This window comes from Vigna angularis, chromosome 9, assembly GCF_016808095.1.
Source record: "Vigna angularis cultivar LongXiaoDou No.4 chromosome 9, ASM1680809v1, whole genome shotgun sequence".
Lineage (NCBI taxonomy): Eukaryota > Viridiplantae > Streptophyta > Magnoliopsida > Fabales > Fabaceae > Vigna > Vigna angularis.
The window spans coordinates 19,473,543-19,493,244 of NC_068978.1; the positions used below are offsets into that span (position 1 = coordinate 19,473,543).

Genomic DNA, 19,702 nt, shown 5'->3' on the forward strand with positions numbered 1-19,702 from the left:
TTTATTTCAACAGATCTGGTGGCTTATCTGGATCTGCCAGTGGAAGCAACACCCATAGAAGGTTTGTTTAGGAGATGGCTATCGAAAGCTCACTGGTGGATGTTGTCGCAACATAGTCGTATAACTAGAGCATCATGTGGTGGAAGAAATGTTTTATTTGTTCGAGCTAGGAGGAATAGATTTGATTCTTGGGGTAACATGGTTAGCTTTATTGGGAGAGATTCAAGTTAATTCGAAAACCTTAACTATGAGATTTCAGATTAAGGGAGACTCAACCTTAACCAAAAAAGTTATTTTTCTGTAACCTCTATTGAAAGAAACTGAGATATAAGCTTTCAGATTAATGAAGGATTCGGGAAGAATAGTGCTGGAAAAAAAAATGAAGTTTGAAGGAGAATTTAACTCCAAAACAATAGGTAAAGTTGGAAATCATTTTGGGAGAGTGTGAAAAGGTGTTTCAAGAGTCGCATGAGTTACCACCTAGTAGACACATGGATCATAAAATCCCTATTAAGCATGGGATAAATCCTATTAATGTTAGACCTTACCAATTTTCATACATGTTGAATACATAAATTGAAAACCAAGTCTTAGAAATGCTGAGAACAGGAATTATCAGACCTAGTAATCCTACCTAACCCCTACTCAAGCCCTATCATCCTAGTCAAGAAAAGAGATGGCAGTTAGAGATTTTGTATTGTTACAGGGGCTTAAATAAGGCCACCATCCCTAACAAATTCTTAATACCACGAGTAGAATACAAGTTATGGGGGTGCAACATGTAAGTGAATGGGTGCATGAAATATATCAGTCCAAAAACAAATAAATAATACAGGTGGTGGAGATAGTAAATAAGTGGTGTAATGAACATTATATGTATGGTGTGTGCAGTAAACCCGGCGGTGCAACGAAGAAGATAAAAACAGGCCTAAAAAATAAAATAAAAAAGGTGGGGTGTGTGCATTTGTGACGCAGGTGTAGGAAGTGAATACAACCCGTCCCAAAATTAAAGGCAGAGACGGGTGTGGAGTTTGTACATTGGGAGGTGCACAAATTAAAATGAAATAAAGATAAAAATAATAATAAAAACAAAAAAGGGTGGTGTGGGTAGCAAATATGGGTGCACGAAAAGAATCCATGGCCCAAGACAATTTATTTAATCTCCTTTTCTTCAATAAAAATAAAAAATCATCATTCTCATCTATCATCTTCTTCTCGTGGACAACCAAACACCAAGTCATGGGTCTCATAGGCGCTCACCTCTAGCTGGTCAGAGTCGCCGTCGTTGTCGTGCTGTTGATGTCGACAATTATCTTTGCTTCATCGTTGCCGGCTAGGGAGACCTTCATGGACGCTCCCCTCTCATTTTTCTCCTTCATGCGAGATTCATCTCTTCCGGTACATCCATGAGATTGACGGCTTATTTGTTGTTTACTATTTGGTTTACAGTTGTCATGTACCAAGTTTTTGTTACTAGGTTTGGTTTTTCAATTGTGATAGTTGTTTCAGTTTTTATTATTCTCAGCCAGAGTGTGATGCTCGAAATTTTTTTATTTTATTATGTTTTTATTATTTTGTATTTGGTCTGTTACAATGTACGACTATTTAAAGTCCAATTTCATTTAATGAAGTACAGAGTGAACTATTCAGAATTATTTGCTCACAAAGGTATTTGTGTCATATATTTTACAAATTGGCATAAAAAATTTTGTATCCTAAGATTTTAGGTGAGAGAAGAAAGAAGAAAGAAGAAAAGAGAGAATGCCAAAGTGAAAAAGAGAAAGCATGTTTAAGTAAGTGAGATGAGATGAGTCTTAAAAGATAAAATTGTCTATACGTCTAAACGCTTTCATATTTTGAAATTTAATCAAATATCATTAAAATGAGATAATAATAAGAAAATAACTTAAGGTGAAAACACAAGACTTAGAGTCTAGACTCTAAACAAACACAACCTAGAACTAGAATCCTCAACATAGAAAAACTTAGAAAAACATTTAGATTCTTAGGACATAGAAAAACATTTAGGTCAAAACACCCAGATGCATGACTAAACGTTGTTGTGCCTAAAGCGTCTAAGAGAGGTAATAGGTATTCAACTTCTCTCAAAAACAAAATAAGCCAAGACAATGTCTTTGATAAAGCATATTAAAGAACAGAATTATTAAAGTATAAAAGAAAGCTTAAGCAAGCTAAACATTATCTATCTAAAAAAGAGACAAGCTAAAGAAACATTTACTTGACTAAAACAAAGCCATGAGCTTGACAAGTACCTTATCTTATGATGAAGTAACTATATATACTTGGTATCTTCAGAAAACACTTTGTTGTTATGAGCAAACATTAAATGATATTAAATGCTCAACGTTCAAAAACAACAAAAGTGATAACAAAAGACGTATATGTTGCATGCACAATTTACTCTAATCTTGTCGATAAGCTATTCTATGCGTATCCACAATGCTACAGATCAAAAATAAAAAAGTGGACGTTAAGCACAAAGGAGAGATATTCACATAATGTTCCTCACTTGAAGCAAAGTCTAAAAAGGTTGTACAACCTACTTCAAGCAAATGACTGAAAAAGCATGTCAGCTTTGACAAGTTGACTTACCCAACGACTAGTATGCAAAAAAGAAAGAGAAAACACAAGTAGGAAGGCTACAAGCTCAATCTAGTTTTGATTTCAGACTTTTATTTTCATTACCTAGAACCTCTATTCTATTTTCTAAGTACTTGTTTTCACTTTTAAACTTGTTGTTTAAGAGCTGAAGTTTCACAACTTCCTCATACAATTCTTGAAAAGCATCAACTAGTTGATAGTACCTATTTTTAGTTCTTTCAGGTTCAAAACTACTCACACTACTTTGAGATGATGTAGATCTTGCCATCAAGTAGAAATATGTTTCCTTTTGCTCTCATTCTTTTTCTTCATTGCCATCATCTTCATTATCTTCTCCCTCAACCTCATCATCTGTTGCTACTCTTTCATCACCCAGATTTTGATTCCTCGTTAGCTTCTAGAGTGCAACAATCTCTTGATCCAGTTTGTCAAGCCTGGAGGTGTAGGCGGAATGATGGTTAACCAATGTTTGCATTTGCTTGACAATATATCTTTCAAAGTCAGTTTTTGGTCTATAAGGAGGTACTGCAGTATGTAAAACCCTAGGAAAATGTGGTAATTAGGGAATAATGTGGTTATAAGACTTGGACATTATTGTTTGATAATTGGTGTTTGATGATTAGATGTTTTTAAATATTATAATTATTATGTTTATCATTTAATGTTATTATTGATTAAGTGGAACATATGATTGATATATTGTTATTTGAATGATTTGTGTAGAGTGTTGTTATTAATATGATGTGTTGGATTGAGGGTAGAAGGATGATTTAGGATTGAATAAGTGTGGGCCAAATTCTAGAAAGAAAGAGAGTTAAAGTAAAATTTTGGGTTTTAATTTGGATTTTGGGCCAAAGGGCAAAAATATCATTTTACCCTTATTAATTAATGCAGAAATTAAGTTATACGGGTGTAGAAAGTAAAGGAAAGTAAAATAAATCTAAAATTAAAAGATTTAGTGGTTGTAAATATTATTTTAATTAAAAAGATAAAGACATAACAAGAATAGATAAAAAGGAGAAAGGGAAACTAGTGTTTCATAATTAATCTTTGTGTGGTAGGATTACAAGTTCCTTAGTTGGATTGCGAGACTACTTGAATGTATCTGTATGGGAAATCTACAGATGGGGTTGTAGGAGCAACTATAGTCGGTGATGTAGGGTACAAGAGTATGAATGATTCTTTCTACTCGGGTGTTTATGGTATGGTCATGCTCATGGTGTTTTTCAAGACTGGGATAGTTATGATGATGATGTATCTATGATGGTGATCATAGTGGTTGAGATGCTCCAGGTGATGATATGTGATAGTGGTGTTACTATAATAGTTATAGTAAGTAGTTATCATAGGTGCTAATGAGTAGATATACAAAGGATGTATGTGTGAGATGTTAGTAAGGACATCAACGATTAGAGATCGAGGATCGAGTAATTCGTTTTGATCTAATTATTATGTTAGAGGATTAGGAATCCTATTGTTATTACTAATATTTTTAGGGTGCTTAATTATTGTTGATTTAATCAGTATGTTTATATCATGCTATTATGATTATTTTATTGGTAGCTTACCCCATACATGTTTGTGTTGTGTGTTTGTGAATGAAATTATCGATGATGATTGTATAATGCATTATACGTGAGTAGATGTTGTTACAGATGGTGTTGAGGCATGATAGATTTGAGAGATGACAGAGGAAAAACATGGGGTTTTTATTCAAAGTTATTACATTTGAATTTTAGACAAAGTAATTGAAGTTTTTTTTTTATATTTACTTTGTTATTTCTATTAGACAAATGTTTTTAGAACTATTATGTTTTGAAATAAAATATGATGTTAAATGCTGAGATTTTTGAAAATATGTTTCCGAGCAAAGTTAAAGTTTAATTTTTTACTGGTTTTTGAGTAACACGTGACACCCTGGAAATTTGTGGCGTTACATAGTAGACATTTCCACATTTACTGGGACAACATTTTCTCCTTTAGTGGGCCGGTATTCATCTCTACCTTTATCTTCTTTTTTCAGTCTTTGATTCAATTTGAGTGAAAGAAATTTCAGTTTTGTATGTCCTTCTTCTCTTTCACATTTAGTACTAGAAGGAGTAGCACATTCATCTTACTTTCTAGAGTTCCCTTTATTCCCTGCAAAATTCAAGTTAGCTTTTCTTTTGTACATCAAAAATTTAGAAAGCCTTTTTGCCATAAGATTTGTTTCTTCATTCTCTGAATTTTCTCCATATATCGTACCTATTTCAGCAGCAGACTTCAAGGTGTTGGTGTATCCTTTCTCTTCTTGATTTAGCCTTCTTGATCTAGAGAAATCTTTGATTTTGACCTTCTCAATTCTTGTCTTGATTTGTTCATGGGGATTGTTTGTCACAACATCCCATACACCTTTGCCTATTGAATTCAAGAAACAATAGTTTTCATCATCAATTACACCTTTACTCATAGTGTTAGATATATTTGCCATCATGATCAATTTAATCGATTAGGCTGAGAACACAATCGATTAAAATTCGAGTAATTTTCAAATTCCAAGCTCTGGTGTCAATCGTTAGAAAAGAAAGACCTTTATATCTCAAGCAAGACGGGGCGAAGGGTGAATTGGATTAACCCTTCTTTATGATCTTTTTGAAATCTTTATAAATTCTTTGCTTTCTTGAAATCAATGAACAAAAGATAATGAATTAACAAGAGAGAAAGGATAAAGAAAGATCAAGACACACAATCTATTGGTTCAACTATCACAAGCCTACATCTTGTCATCCTTCATCAACCAAAGTTGAAGGGATTCCACTATAATTGATTGAGTATACAAAAATACAGAGACAACCCTCTCAATGCACTTCTCTCACCACTCAAAATCAATATAGCAACTCAAGAGATGAACAACCTCAATCTCTTACTATATAAGAGGACTCACAGCCCTTAACCCCTGGCAAACCCGCATAAGAAAACAATACACAGATTGTCCATGAAGAACCTGATATCTAAGTCACACTCCTCTTGTGTAGATAAAATCAAAACAACTTTAGCATAACTTCTTGAACGAATCTTGATAGGTAATTGTTGAGACTTTGACAAGTGTACCAAATCGTTCAAGTAATAAAACCGGTAAGACCGGATATTGTAACGCCCCGGCAACTCACAGGGACCGTCGACTGCCCCCACAGATCACCACCAGGCTTTCCAGTGTGCTTTGTCCTCACTCGCACACTTTCCGGGAAAACTTCCCAGAAGGTCACCCATCCCAGAATTACTCCAAGCTAAGCACGCATAACTATGGAGTTCTTATGAGTCAGGCTACCGAAAAGCAAATGCATTTTGGTGATATGAGTAGTCAAATCAATTCCTTTAAGCTATCTTTCAACTGTATAGTCCCATACCTACACAGTCTCCAGATCCCTCTCATTCCGGTGTATGTTCGATTCGTCCATGTACCCCTTCCACCCGAAGCTGCTAGGAGCCGCTCCTTGTCTGTGCCCCCTGCACCATGCCTCTTGCACCGGCGTCACTCCCCGCCCTCGTCTCCGTGCCCGGGTGTCACAGATATCGTTTCCCAAGAGACTCGTGTCCTAGACAATCGTATAATATCTAACTAATTTAGACTAAAGAATGATTCCATGTTTTTGGGGTTTTCATGCAATTAAATTAAAGATAAAACATAAAGGGTAAAAGTGATCTTTGATAATGCAAACACTTAGGAAATGAAAGATTAGAATTGATATGAAATGGTATTGTTGGGGTATGATTTCACCTACTTCACTCTTATGCATAGAAAAACACTTCCTCTTTATTAATATGCCAATGTCAATCTACTAAATTACTCAAACCCAATCCCTTGGTAGAGAGAGCCTAGACTTACTTCTTAAACTCCAATCCCTTGGAAAACCTAACAAGTTAATCCGCTTTAAGAATTGAGATTCAAGACAACCAAAGGTCCTAGTTCTATCCCTAGATACAATTTCCTTTAGGTGTTTAATCCAGTTCTAGATTCACCCAATATTTCCCAATATCAAGCAAACCCTAAAATCATGATATGGTTGAATCAATCATACAAGCTTTAAGTAAAGGAATTAAACACTAACAATTAATCAAAGAGGCAAATAATCATTCAAAACAACTGTAATTTACATAAGAGATCCGTGGTTACATCAATCCCCCAACAAGAATGAAACTAGCTCTCGGCGGCCGGCGGCCCGACAGACAGGCGCCCAGCGCTCCCTCGGTCAGCACTGTCACGCCCGGCGCCGCCTAGGTCAGTAGGCGCCCGGCGTGACTCTCTGCAGCAGCCTTGGTTCTTCATCTTTTCAGCTCCTCTTCTCTCTTTTCTTGGGTTTTGGAAATGTTCATTGGAGAGTAGCTTCTCCCAGCTTCTTTGGTTGGGGATTAGCCATCAAATGGGCTAATTACAACTAATAATGTAATCACTTACAAATAACATGAAATTGAGTTAAACAAGACTAGAAGTAAAGGAAGAGTTGACAATTTCCATCAATTTGATGTTGGATAATGAAGTAAAATTGGTCATTATCAACTTCCCCAAACTTAGAGCCTTGCTTGTCCTCAAGCAAAAGGTAAACTATCCTAAAAAACAATCATTCACATGCATTGGTTTCAAATTTGAGATATCCTTTAAGCTCATGAAGTAAAAATCATGTGTTTGCATCTAATGGAAAGAACATAATGGATATATACAGCTTTCATCAATCAAGCACAACAGTGTTGTTCACCTATCAACAATTATGATCACAATGCAAAGGGCGTAAAAGAAATCAACAAACATGACAGAGTGTTTCACATGATGTATGGAATCAATCCTCACTTGGAAAGTGTTTCACTCTAAAGCAATGGTGTATAGGGGTGTAAAAAGCTCACTATGCAATCATATTATCACACAATTTAACTTTGCCTTTCGTTTCAATCAATTCAAAACAATTTACAAGCAAGTTGATGTCACAAGGACTTTGATTGGCTTGTATTGTGGTTGGGCTAAGAAAGAATCATGGTTTTTTCTGGAAATCAAAGGTTCTTGAGCTGAGAGATTACCTAATTCACTTCATGCATATAAGCTTCTCCTTTGCTCCTCATGTATCATTACCAATTTCAAACTTACACCCAACTGTTTTTCATTCAGTACTTTTCTTTTTCTCTTTTTCTTACTTTCCCATCTTTGTCTTTTTCTCAGTACACCATAGTTTCCCCCCCAAACTTGGACTATTCTCCTGTAATGCAGATGCATGTTCTACTCAGCTCAAGGTACAAGGTTCAGGGAATTTTCAATAAGCTTAAGGTATACAGAGGAAAGATCTTTTTACATTTATGGTTGAATGGCTAATGTGTATGTAAGGTGAGAAAGAATACCTTGATCCAATTCAACAAGCAAGTAGATAGTTCAAATCATAGAAACTCATGCAAAGTCAATTGTGATCTAGCATGATAGCATTCGCACATAAAAAAAATCTGAGGCACAAATTCTCACCCTGTTAATCAAGATTCCATACTTTGCTAAACACAATGTCATGAATATTGACTGCAATTGACTCCCTAAGCATTAGCATAACTCAGTGAAAACATCCACAATCAATGCTCAATTAACTCAACTATTTCCACACATTCAATCACATAAAGAAAGCATAACAACCATATTTTCACACATCATTAACTCATACTGTCAAACCAAATGCATAGAAGATGTTTATGAAAAGGTTGTAAACATAAAAACTTCAAAAATTAAAAGGGTCCTAAAAGTAAAATAAAGACTGAAAATGAAAGGAAAAATAAAGAAAGTCGACTACTACTGTGATGGCCATCAATCAGTCTGAGTCCTCCTCGTCTGCCTCATCATCGTCCTCCTCCTCCTCGTCATCATCATCCTCATCCATAGCAGCACTGCCATCCTGAGGTCTACCCCCCAGAAGGAAAGGACTGGTCCCCAGGCCAAGCAACGAAGGTGCTGTAATGATCCGATGTCATAAAACCTAGATGGGATGCTGCATAAACATGCCTTATCATCTCTGCATGGGCCTGGCCGATCCGGTTCACCGCCTCCAACTTTGATTCAATCAGTGCAAGTCTCATGTCCATCATCTGGTAAGGATCGGACGGAGGTGCTGGTGGTGGTGGCTGAGGACGTCTGAGGATAGGGCGCTGTCTCGCATGTATCCTCGGTGATCTGGGTGGTGGACTGGCAACTCCATCATCTGCATCCAAACAAAATTGGGTATAATACCCCATATCAATCGGTTTCCTGGGATGCTCGAACGGTGGAATAGTAGTGTCCACACCTTCTTGCTTGCAGAGATGTGTGATCAGAGATGGATGTCCAAGGGGAGCTTTTGTTGAATTCACACAGTTGCGTATCTCATTAGCGATTAGCTTCCCCAGGTTTACAGAGTGTCCCGTTAGAATGGCATATAAAATGACAGCTTTGTTAACCGTGACATCAGAGACATGCGTGCACGGTGAAATGTTGGAATGCACAAGAGGCATCCATAGACGGCTGAGGGAATTGAGATGTACCCTCTTTACATGAAGAGGTTGTTGCTGCCTATTTCTTTGAAATGTGCCTCCTGTAATACATAAGGCCTGCTCAATCTCCTCATAGTCTAGCTCAGTCGCCATCAGCTCCGCGTAGCCACATAGCTCATCATCATCTTCCCACTCTGTGTTGAGGAACTCATTTATAGTGTTAGCATTGAATGGAATCCGCTGACCACGCACATAGCTCCAGAAGGGTTCTGTGTCCAGAGAGAAGGATTTGGCATTTGCATAAAATTCCTGGACAATGGCTATGTTGGCTGGTTCTGGGTATGTGGTTAAATGGCTCCATTGCCTCTCCATAATCTCATTGGAGAAGTCTAGCACATCTTGAGGTAGAAGGGTGACTTTCCTCTCCATCAAAAGTTTTCTGTTCTGGACATTGGAGAAGTGCTTCTTATGGTCCTTGGTTAAGAAGATATCAGAGTATATCTTCTCTTTCCTTCTGTTTTCCCTGAGACCAGCAGTGGTCTTAATCCTCTTGGGCCCAGATGAAGAAGCCATATCTGCAAAATAAGGTAGGATCAAAGAGGTGACATGTTATTAGATTCATGAATGACTCATCAATAACTTTCATCTTTATGCACCCAAAACATGAAATGATATTCACACTAATTATACATTCAAAATTGAGCAAAGAAGGGCCCTGATCAGTGCAAATTTGATGCCAAACCGGAAAAACAGCAAGAAACAATGAATCTGCCAGGATTAGTCACGCCGGGCGCCGCCTCAGTCAATTGGCGCCGGGCGTAACAGCAGGTTATGCATATTGTGGTTATGGCCTCTTAGCTGCTAGCTCAATTTCCAGACATTGAAATAAGCTTAAGCACTTGAAACATGCAGCCTTTAATAAACCAATCATCACAAATCAAGGTACACGCACAAATTCTCATGAATCAACACATGTTTTCAAACTTTAAAAAGCTCAAACTCAGATTTAATAACAGTTCAGTCAAAAATTCATAACAATTAACATGGAAACAATACACACAAGCTGCAGGACACACCAAAACAAACATCAAAACTGGGCATGGACAGTTGCGCCGGGCGCCGCTGATAACAGTTGAAAAACTGTTATTTTTATGCTTAATATTGATACTAAAAGCAACCTTTAGACTTAAAAACTAGCTTGAAATCATGCAGTTTATCTATATTTTCAGAAATAAGAGAGCTGGACAGGTTTATGCTTGATTTAAGTGTTTTTGTGCAGGTTTTGAGGTGAATTTAGTGAAAAGAGTGAAGAAGGAGAGAGATGACATTAGAAAAGACAAGAAAGAGTGCAAAAAGAGAAGTCGAAGGCACCGCTCAGCGGCATTTTACCGCTGAGCGGCACTCAGGAGGTTGCGAGAGTCACGCTGAGGGGCAAAATGGCCGCTGAGGGGAAGAAACGAGTCACGCAACCACCGCTGAGCGGTAAATAGCGCTGAGCGGCACGTTTTGGGCTTGGGCTTTTGTAATCTTTTGTAACTCTAGAATAGTATATAAGGACTTGCACGTCCTAGGGTTAGACATCTTTGGCAGAAACAAGGCAAACACTTTCTCTTCCACCCCTTTGAAGGAGGATCTTGGATGCTCAGGCTACCTCTTCACCTTTTTAGGGTTTATTCTTTCATTCTTTCATTATTGTTCATCTAGGTTCACCATGAATATGGTGAACTAAACTTTGTATGTTTGTTGGGGAATCAATGTAATCTCTTGAAGCTCTCATATATGGAATTTGTGCTTGCATCTTAATCTAAGACTTATGCTTTCTTTCATCATTAGTTAGGGTTTTTCCTCTTTGCTTAATGCTTGCATTGTTTAACTCATTCTATTGCATGATTATTGGTTTTGTCGATACGGACACGTACGGGGAAGTCTAGATCCGGGGAATTTCTCCCAATATTATACTGACAATATTATATTGGTTGTCGTTAAGCTCCTGCACTTATGAACTAATCATTAGGAATGCTAGGAATTGTATGAACTATTTGATTAGGGAGAAGCCATCTAGAATGGTACTTTAGAGAGTGGCATTAACAATGATGATTTGAATGTTGAATTCCTAAAATGTATGAGAGTGGATGAGATGAAATTGACCCCCAACAACATATTCATTCATATATTTCCTTGAAAGTGTTTATCTTTTGTCTTTGCCATTGATCAATTCATGCATACATGTTTACTTTTCGTCTTGCATAATATAATCCAAATATTTCGTTTGTAAGTCCTAGCTAATCAACAAATCACATAACTAAACTAGGCCGTGAGTCCTTTGGGAAGAACGATACTTGGTCTTACCAAGTTTATTACTTGAACGATTCGGTCATACTTGCCGATTGTGAAACAAGTTTGTGACATCATAATTTGGTGCTTACAAATTTGTCCATCAAGTTTTTGGCGCCGTTGCCGGGGACTCGTGGTTTAACTGGTTAATTTGTGTGATTATTGATTATCTTTGACTTATTTTTTTATTTTTAATTTAAATTTCGAATTTTTTATTTTATTTTTTTTTCTTTCTATTTATATTTTACAGTTTGTATCTTATTTGATTTGATTTGATTTTATTTTATTTTATTTGATTAGATTTTATTTGATTTTATTTGATTTTATTAGTTTAGATTTTATTTTATTTTATCTTTTTAGATTAGATTAGATTTTATTTTATTTGATTAGATTTTATTTTATTTTTTTAGATTAGATTAGATTAGATTTTATTTTATTTTATCTTTTAGGTTAGGTTAGATTTTATTTTATTCTATCTTGCTTTATTCTATCTTCTAAATCTTTTTATCTTCTGAATATATATCTTCTTCTATATCTTTTGTGCTAACAAATATTTCCTAGAGTTTTGTGCCTAATGTCTGCAGAATGCAATTTGGTCAAGAATTTAACTATATGGGCACTCAATTCTACCAAAGTAATCTCAACCAATGGTGGGAACCTCACTCAAGCATGGATCAAAGCCAATTTTGGCAAGCTGCTGGACAATTTGAGAACCAACCACAACAACAATGGCAGCAACAACCTTTTCTATCAGGAAGTTTGGATAGGTTGGAGGACACCCTTCAACGATTTTTGAAAAGTTCCGACTCTACTCAGAAAAGCATTGAAGAATCATGTAAAAGGATGGAGATGCACTTTCGTTACATTAGTCAGAGATTGGATGATGAGGTTAATACTGAAGTTAACCTTAAGGAGGAAGGGCAAACCAATGTCACTGAAAGTGACAAGATTCTTGATGAGAAAAGAATAGAGGGAGATGCGGAAAAGATAGAGAGAAAAGAGAAAGAAGAGTTGAGTGAGAAAAATAAAGATGAAGAAAAAGAGAAAGAAGTGGTTGAGAAAGAAGAGAGAAAGAAGATTTGTGTAAAAATAAAGAAGTTGAAAAGAAAAAGAAAAGGGAAGAAAAAAATAAAAGAAAAGAAAAAGAGAAAATTGAGGGAGAGAAAAAGGAAGAAAAAGAAGATGAGAGGAAAGAAGAAGAAATCATATGAAAAATCACATCCTCATCTAAAGAAGAATCATAGGAAGGAAAAGAAATTCAAGTGCTTTATGGAAATCTTCAAGAAATTGGAGATTAAAGTTCCTATGATTGAGACACTGCAACAGGTTCCTGGTTTGATCAAATTTCTGAAGAAGTTCAGTAGAAAGAAGAAAAAGAAGAAGGAACTTGAGCTTGGGTCAAGCTAGTGACGTTAAAAGAGCGCTTGCTGGGAGGCAACCCAGTGATTTAAGAACTTTTGATTTTATTTTGGTTTTGTAATTTTTAAGTTGTGGATTTTATTTTGTAATTATTTTGTTGGAGATAGCATCTACTGAAGGATGCTAGGTGGTTAAGTATCTACTGAAGGATACTATATTTGTAACACCTACTGATGGGTGTTGGTAAGAAATTTTGCACCTACTGATGGGTGCTGGTAAGTTTGAAACACCTACTGATGGGTGTTGGTGGATTTTGGGTCAGGCTCGTGACGTTAAACAAGCGCTACCTGGGAGGCAACCCAGTTGATTGATTGTTTTTGTTTGTTTATTTTAGTTAGGATTTGCATAAGCATTTTTAACATTGAATTGCAGGGAACCTATGAGGGACATGTAGGTAAGGCACGTAGGTCAAGAAAAGAAGGAGGGGAGCACTTCACGAAAGTGCCGCTGAGTGGCAATTACCGCTGAGCGGTACTATCGCAGATGGGCTTAAGTTCCCCTTAGCGGGACCCGAGCCCATTAGGGTAATTTTATACCCCAAGCTGCGTTTTAGGGTTTATTTTCTGGCTCCTCTCTGCACAAACACTTTCACACACATTCTCTTAGGTTTTCCACATCTTTTCACTCTTCCCTCTTTAGAAAATCTCTCTTTCACTCACTTTTTCACTAGTGTGTCATCTAAGTTTGGGGTTGGGAGAGAGCATCATTGAAGGGGTTGATTTCTTCATTGTGGTTTACTAATGCTTAACAATGTATCTTTTGGTTTTGTGAATTAAGTTTGATGCAGGGATGGCCTCCTCATCATGCTAAAAGAATCAAGACTATAAGATCCAAGAAGAAGGAGAGGAAGAAGATACAGAGGACAGCTCAGACTGATGAGGAGCTGAGATAGCATTTACTGATGAATGTTATCATATGATTATGCTTTTGCGGTTTAAGTTTTTCTGAACTTATTTGTTTTTTGTTTTAGATTAGGTTTGATGTACTCTATTGGACACCTGGTTTGTTATGATGGTTTGCTATTAACTGTGATTGTGTGATAAGTACTGCTTGATGATGCTTATTGATTGATTGATGTTGAGATAGATGTGCACATTAAAATGCTTATACAGGTGATTCACAAGCTTTGTGAACAAATGCATGATATTATGATTGTGATTGTGAGATTAAGCAGGATGTGTATGTCAAATGTGAATGAGCTTATATGTGAGGTTTTGAGCTCCAGAGTTTTTGGTATGATTGAATACTATTACTTTGAAAGCATGAATGATTTTGCCCAGGTTTTCTATGATTGAATCAATTGCTTGTTTTGTATCATGTGATCAAGGCCATTTGTTGGAACCCTTTTTATTGGCCAAATTCATAAAGTTAGCCTACTAAAAGAGAACACGTTGTGTTCTATCCTTTGAACCCTTAGCCTTGAACATACACTTGAAACCTTTGATTGAAAATCTTTACCTTGAGTTAAGTAGAAGATCTTGTATGGTATGGTTAAAAGTTCAAGTTTGGGGTTGTGGGGAAAACATGAAAAGAAAAGCATTGAGCTAAGAGCTAAAAAGTAAGAATATGCAAAGAAAAAGAAAAGAATAGAAAAAGAAGTAAAGCTCAATGCAAATGCAAAGGTAAAAGAAAGTTGGGAATGAATAAGATGATTGTGTTGTTATGATTCTCTTAACTCAAGGATTTTGTGATCCAGAAAAACCAATTTTCTTGTTAGCCCAGCCACATTATAAGCCATTGAAAAGTCCTTGTGATGATGCATGCTTGTGAATGTTTTTGGATTATGGTAAAATGAAAGGCAAAATTGATTCATGTGACATTGTGATAGTGAAGTGAATGAGTGAAACACTTTACCTCTTATACACTTGTGTGTTGAGTGAAACACTTTACCTAGTGAGGAAATATTCCATAGACACATGAACATCCATGCTTAATTGATTGATCATTCATGAAAAATAGCATTTGTTGGAATTTAAATGACTTTGTGAACACTAAAGCATGAGCACATCTTGATTGAACTCTTGATCATAAGTTTGAGTGAAGTTGTTACTTATCTTGAGAAAAGGATTTTGAATGAGTGAACCATCATATGAATTGGTTGGAGATGGAGTTACATTTTGTTTGCTTGAGGACAAGCAAAGTTCTAAGTTTGGGGTTGTGATAACAGTTGAAAAACTGTTATTTTTATGCTTAATATTGATACTAAAAGCAACCTTTAGACTTAAAAACTAGCTTGAAATCATGCAGTTTATCTATATTTTCAGAAATAAGAGAGCTGGACAGGTTTATGCTTGATTTAAGTGTTTTTGTGCAGGTTTTGAGGTGAATTTAGTGAAAAGAGTGAAGAAGGAGAGAGATGACATTAGAAAAGACAAGAAAGAGTGCAAAAAGAGAAGTCGAAGGCACCGCTCAGCGGCATTTTACCGCTGAGCGGCACTCAGGAGGTTGCGAGAGTCACGCTGAGGGGCAAAATGGCCGCTGAGGGGAAGAAACGAGTCACGCAACCACCGCTGAGCGGTAAATAGCGCTGAGCGGCACGTTTTGGGCTTGGACTTTTGTAATCTTTTGTAACTCTAGAATAGTATATAAGGACTTGCACGTCCTAGGGTTAGACATCTTTGGCAGAAACAAGGCAAACACTTTCTCTTCCACCCCTTTGAAGGAGGATCTTGGATGCTCAGGCTACCTCTTCACCTTTTTAGGGTTTATTCTTTCATTCTTTCATTATTGTTCATCTAGGTTCACCATGAATATGGTGAACTAAACTTTGTATGTTTGTTGGGGAATCAATGTAATCTCTTGAAGCTCTCATATATGGAATTTGTGCTTGCATCTTAATCTAAGACTTATGCTTTCTTTCATCATTAGTTAGGGTTTTTCCTCTTTGCTTAATGCTTGCATTGTTTAACTCATTCTATTGCATGATTATTGGTTTTGTCGATACGGACACGTACGGGGAAGTCTAGATCCGGGGAATTTCTCCCAATATTATACTGACAATATTATATTGGTTGTCGTTAAGCTCCTGCACTTATGAACTAATCATTAGGAATGCTAGGAATTGTATGAACTATTTGATTAGGGAGAAGCCATCTAGAATGGTACTTTAGAGAGTGGCATTAACAATGATGATTTGAATGTTGAATTCCTAAAATGTATGAGAGTGGATGAGATGAAATTGACCCCCAACAACATATTCATTCATATATTTCCTTGAAAGTGTTTATCTTTTGTCTTTGCCATTGATCAATTCATGCATACATGTTTACTTTTCGTCTTGCATAATATAATCCAAATATTTCGTTTGTAAGTCCTAGCTAATCAACAAATCACATAACTAAACTAGGCCGTGAGTCCTTTGGGAAGAACGATACTTGGTCTTACCAAGTCTATTACTTGAACGATTCGGTCATACTTGCCGATTGTGAAACAAGTTTGTGACATCATAATTTGGTGCTTACAAATTTGTCCATCAGCCGCCTCAGTCAGTAGGCGCCGGGCGCGATTTGCAGTCTTGGGGTAAACCCAGATTCTTCATTCTAGCCACTGTGAATGTGTGTGTGTGTGTTCAAGAAGGTCAATGAAAGCACGAAATTAAAACAACACAGTAGCTATAACAAACAACACTCTAATTGAATTGAATTAAACTACCCTAGGTCAAAATCAAACCATGTACATGATGAACAACCAAGGCTAAGCATTGTGAAGGAATTTACAAAAGCAAAGAGTGAAAAGCCTACTTGATGCGCAGAGAAGGTGATTAGCTTGGTGTGGGGATTTTTGAATTGGGAGAGTGCTTTGGTGGAGATGAGCCGAGAGTGAGCAAAGAGAGAATGGAGAGGTCCAACAGTGGTGGCAGCAGCAATGAGGTGTATGGGCTGAGAATTAGTGAGAAGGAAGTTGATTGTGGTGATTTAGAGTGGAGAAGAGTGGAAAACGTGAGGTGGAGAGAAAGTGGAGTGCGTGAGGGTGTGCATGAGAGGTTGTGAGGGTGTGCGTGAGAGGTTGGTTATGTTTAGGTTTGGGTTATTTGAATTGGGCCTCTCCACTTTGCACTCAGAAAAAATAGCTGCAGAAGTCGCGCCCGGCGCCTAATGGATCATGCGGCGCCAGGCGTGGGATTGTGACCCAACCAGATGCAAAATCAGAGAAGGGGTGGTCAGACTGGACGAGTTGGCGCCGGGCGCCGTCTACTGCTTGAGGCGCCGGGCGTGAATTTCTGCAGAATTATGCATAAACTGGTTTCCAAGCTACCTAACTCGGGTTTTTGTGAATTTGAACTTCAAATCACTTGAGATGCTCCAGAATCTTATATTATCATTAAACAAACTTGTTCAAAACCCAAGGAATTGAATTGGAGCACTCAAGTTGCAAATTGAAGTCATTCTTTCAAAGTTTTAAAATTCCACAAAGTTAGGCAACATTTTTGGCTATTGGCTTAAGTAAGGCACTTTGAAATCATGTTAAAAACAGCCCAGAAAATAGCCAAAACAGTTTCACATCTCTAATTCACATCAATGCACTATATCCTTCAACAATCTAACAATCAACTCAAAAAAATCACCTTGGTTGTTCTTCACACAAACATGGTTCAAAACAATGACATCACACTACACATTAAAACATACAATCAAACAATCAAACAACACTCAAAAATTAAAATCACACAAGAGAAAAGGTTAGAAAGCTGGGTTGCCTCCCAGTAAGCGCTTGTTTAACGTCATTAGCTTGACACCGTTGTGCTAAATGGTCAGAGAGATGAATGATTGTGGTGAGACGTTGATCGCTGACCATTTACCACCCAACTTCTCTCTGGATCATCTGAGATAGGATCTACCAATTCGATGGCTCCATGAGGCTTTACCTCCTTGATGGTGAAAGGTCCAGACCACTTTGACTTCAACTTGCCTTGAAAGATCTTGAATTTAGAATTGAAGAGTAGAACTTGTTGGCCAGGTTGAAAGTCTCTCTTTAGAAGCTTCTTGTTATGATACACCTTGACCTTTTCCTTGTAGTTCTTGGAGTTTTCATAGGCTGTTAGTCGTATCTCTTCCAATTCGTGAAGTTGCAGCTTCCTCTTCTCTGCAGACAATGTAGGATCAAAGTTTAGAAACTTTAAAGCCAGTAAGCTTTATGTTCCATCTCCACTGGTAAGTGACAAGCTTTTCCATAGACTAGCTGGAATGGAGTCATTCCCATAGGTGTCTTCAATGCAGTCCTGTAAGCCCATAAGGCATCATCTAACTTTGTTGACCAGTCTTTTCTTGAAGAAGAAACTGTTTTCTCAAGAATCCTCTTAATTTCTCTGTTTGAAACCTCAGCTTGGCCATTAGTCTGAGGATGGTATGGTGATGCGACTTTGTGCCTCACTTCGTAGTGATTTAGTATCTTTTCTAGCTGAGAATTGCAGAAATGAGACCCTCCATCACTAATAAGAATTCTAGGTACCCCAAACCTTGAGAAAATATTCCTTTTCAGGAATTTAATAACAGTCTTGGCATCATTCTTCTGGCATGCTGCTGCCTCCACCCATTTTCAGGAATGTACTCATTATTGTATGAAGATGGTAGGGGACCGACAAAATCAATTCCCCAACAGTCAAAGACCTCAACTTCTAGAATATTCTGAAGTGGCATCTCATGCCTTTTTGAGATGGTACCAACTCTCTGGCACTTGTCACAACTCTTTGCATGAGCATAGGCATCCTTGAATACTGTGGGCCAATAAAATCCAGACTGCAAAACTTTGGTAGCTGTTCTCTCACCATTAAAGTGTCCGCCATATGGTGAATTATGACAATGCCATAAGATGCTTGCTGCTTCTTCTATAGTAACACAACGTCTCAACAAACCGTCAACACCTAATTTGAAAAGGTAGGGGTCATCCCAAACAAATTGTTTAGCATCATTTAAAAATTTCTTCTTTTGTTGCCATGAGAGATCATCTGGAAGGATTCCTGCAGCTTTGAAATTGGCTATGTCTGCAAACCAGGGTCTCTGTTGTACCATCATTAACTTCTCATCATAGAACTCTTCACAAATTTCTCTCTCTTTATTTGTAACTTCTTCATTAAGGAGCCTGGAGAGATGGTCAGCAATAACATTTTCACTTCCCTTTTTATCACGAATCTCCAAATCAAACTCTTGTAGTAGAAGGACCCATCTGATCAATCTTGGTTTAGAGTCCGGTTTGGTCAGCAAGTATTTAATGGCAGCATGGTCAGTGTAAATGATTACTTTGGATCCAGTGAGATAAGGTCTAAACTTCTCCAAAGCGTATACAATTGCCAGAAATTCTTTCTCGGTGGTAGCGTAATTCAATTGAGCTCCGTTTAAAACTTTACTAGCATAGTAAATGGTATGAAATACTTTGTCCCGTCTTTGGCCAAGAGCAGCACCTATGGCATAATCACTGGCATCACACATCAATTCAAACTCTTGTTCCCAATTTGGGCCAATGATCACCGGTGCAGATATCAATTTACTCTTCAGAATTCTAAATGCATTCAAACACTCTTCATCTAACATAAAAGGTGTGTCTTTAACCAGGAGGTTGCATAAAGGCTTAGAAATCTTAGAGAAATCTTTAATGAATCTTCTATAAAACCCAGCATGACCAAGAAAGCTTCTAATCCCCTTTACATTTGTCGGCGGTGGAAGTTTTTCAATGACTTTCACTTTGGCTTTGTCAACTTCAATTCCCTTTGACGAAATCTTATGTCCCAGTACAATACCCTCTGTTACCATGAAATGGCATTTTTCCCAATTGAGAATGAGGTTTGTCTGAATGCATCTCTCAAGCACCACCTCCAAATTTGCCAAGCATAACCCAAATGATTCACCAAACACTGAAAAAT

General features: G+C 37.2%; 1 protein-coding gene across 1 annotated transcript; it reads right to left on the reverse strand.

Moving 5' to 3' along the window:
- Positions 1-17,596: 17,596 nt before the first annotated feature.
- On the reverse strand, positions 17,597-18,176 carry LOC128193914 (uncharacterized). The gene is made up of 2 exons (XM_052868108.1): positions 18,092-18,176; positions 17,597-17,928 (listed from the first exon to the last, which is right to left on the reverse strand). The coding sequence occupies exons 1-2, from the start codon at positions 18,174-18,176 to the stop codon at positions 17,597-17,599; spliced, it is 417 nt and encodes a 138-aa protein (XP_052724068.1).
- Positions 18,177-19,702: the final 1,526 nt, after the last annotated feature.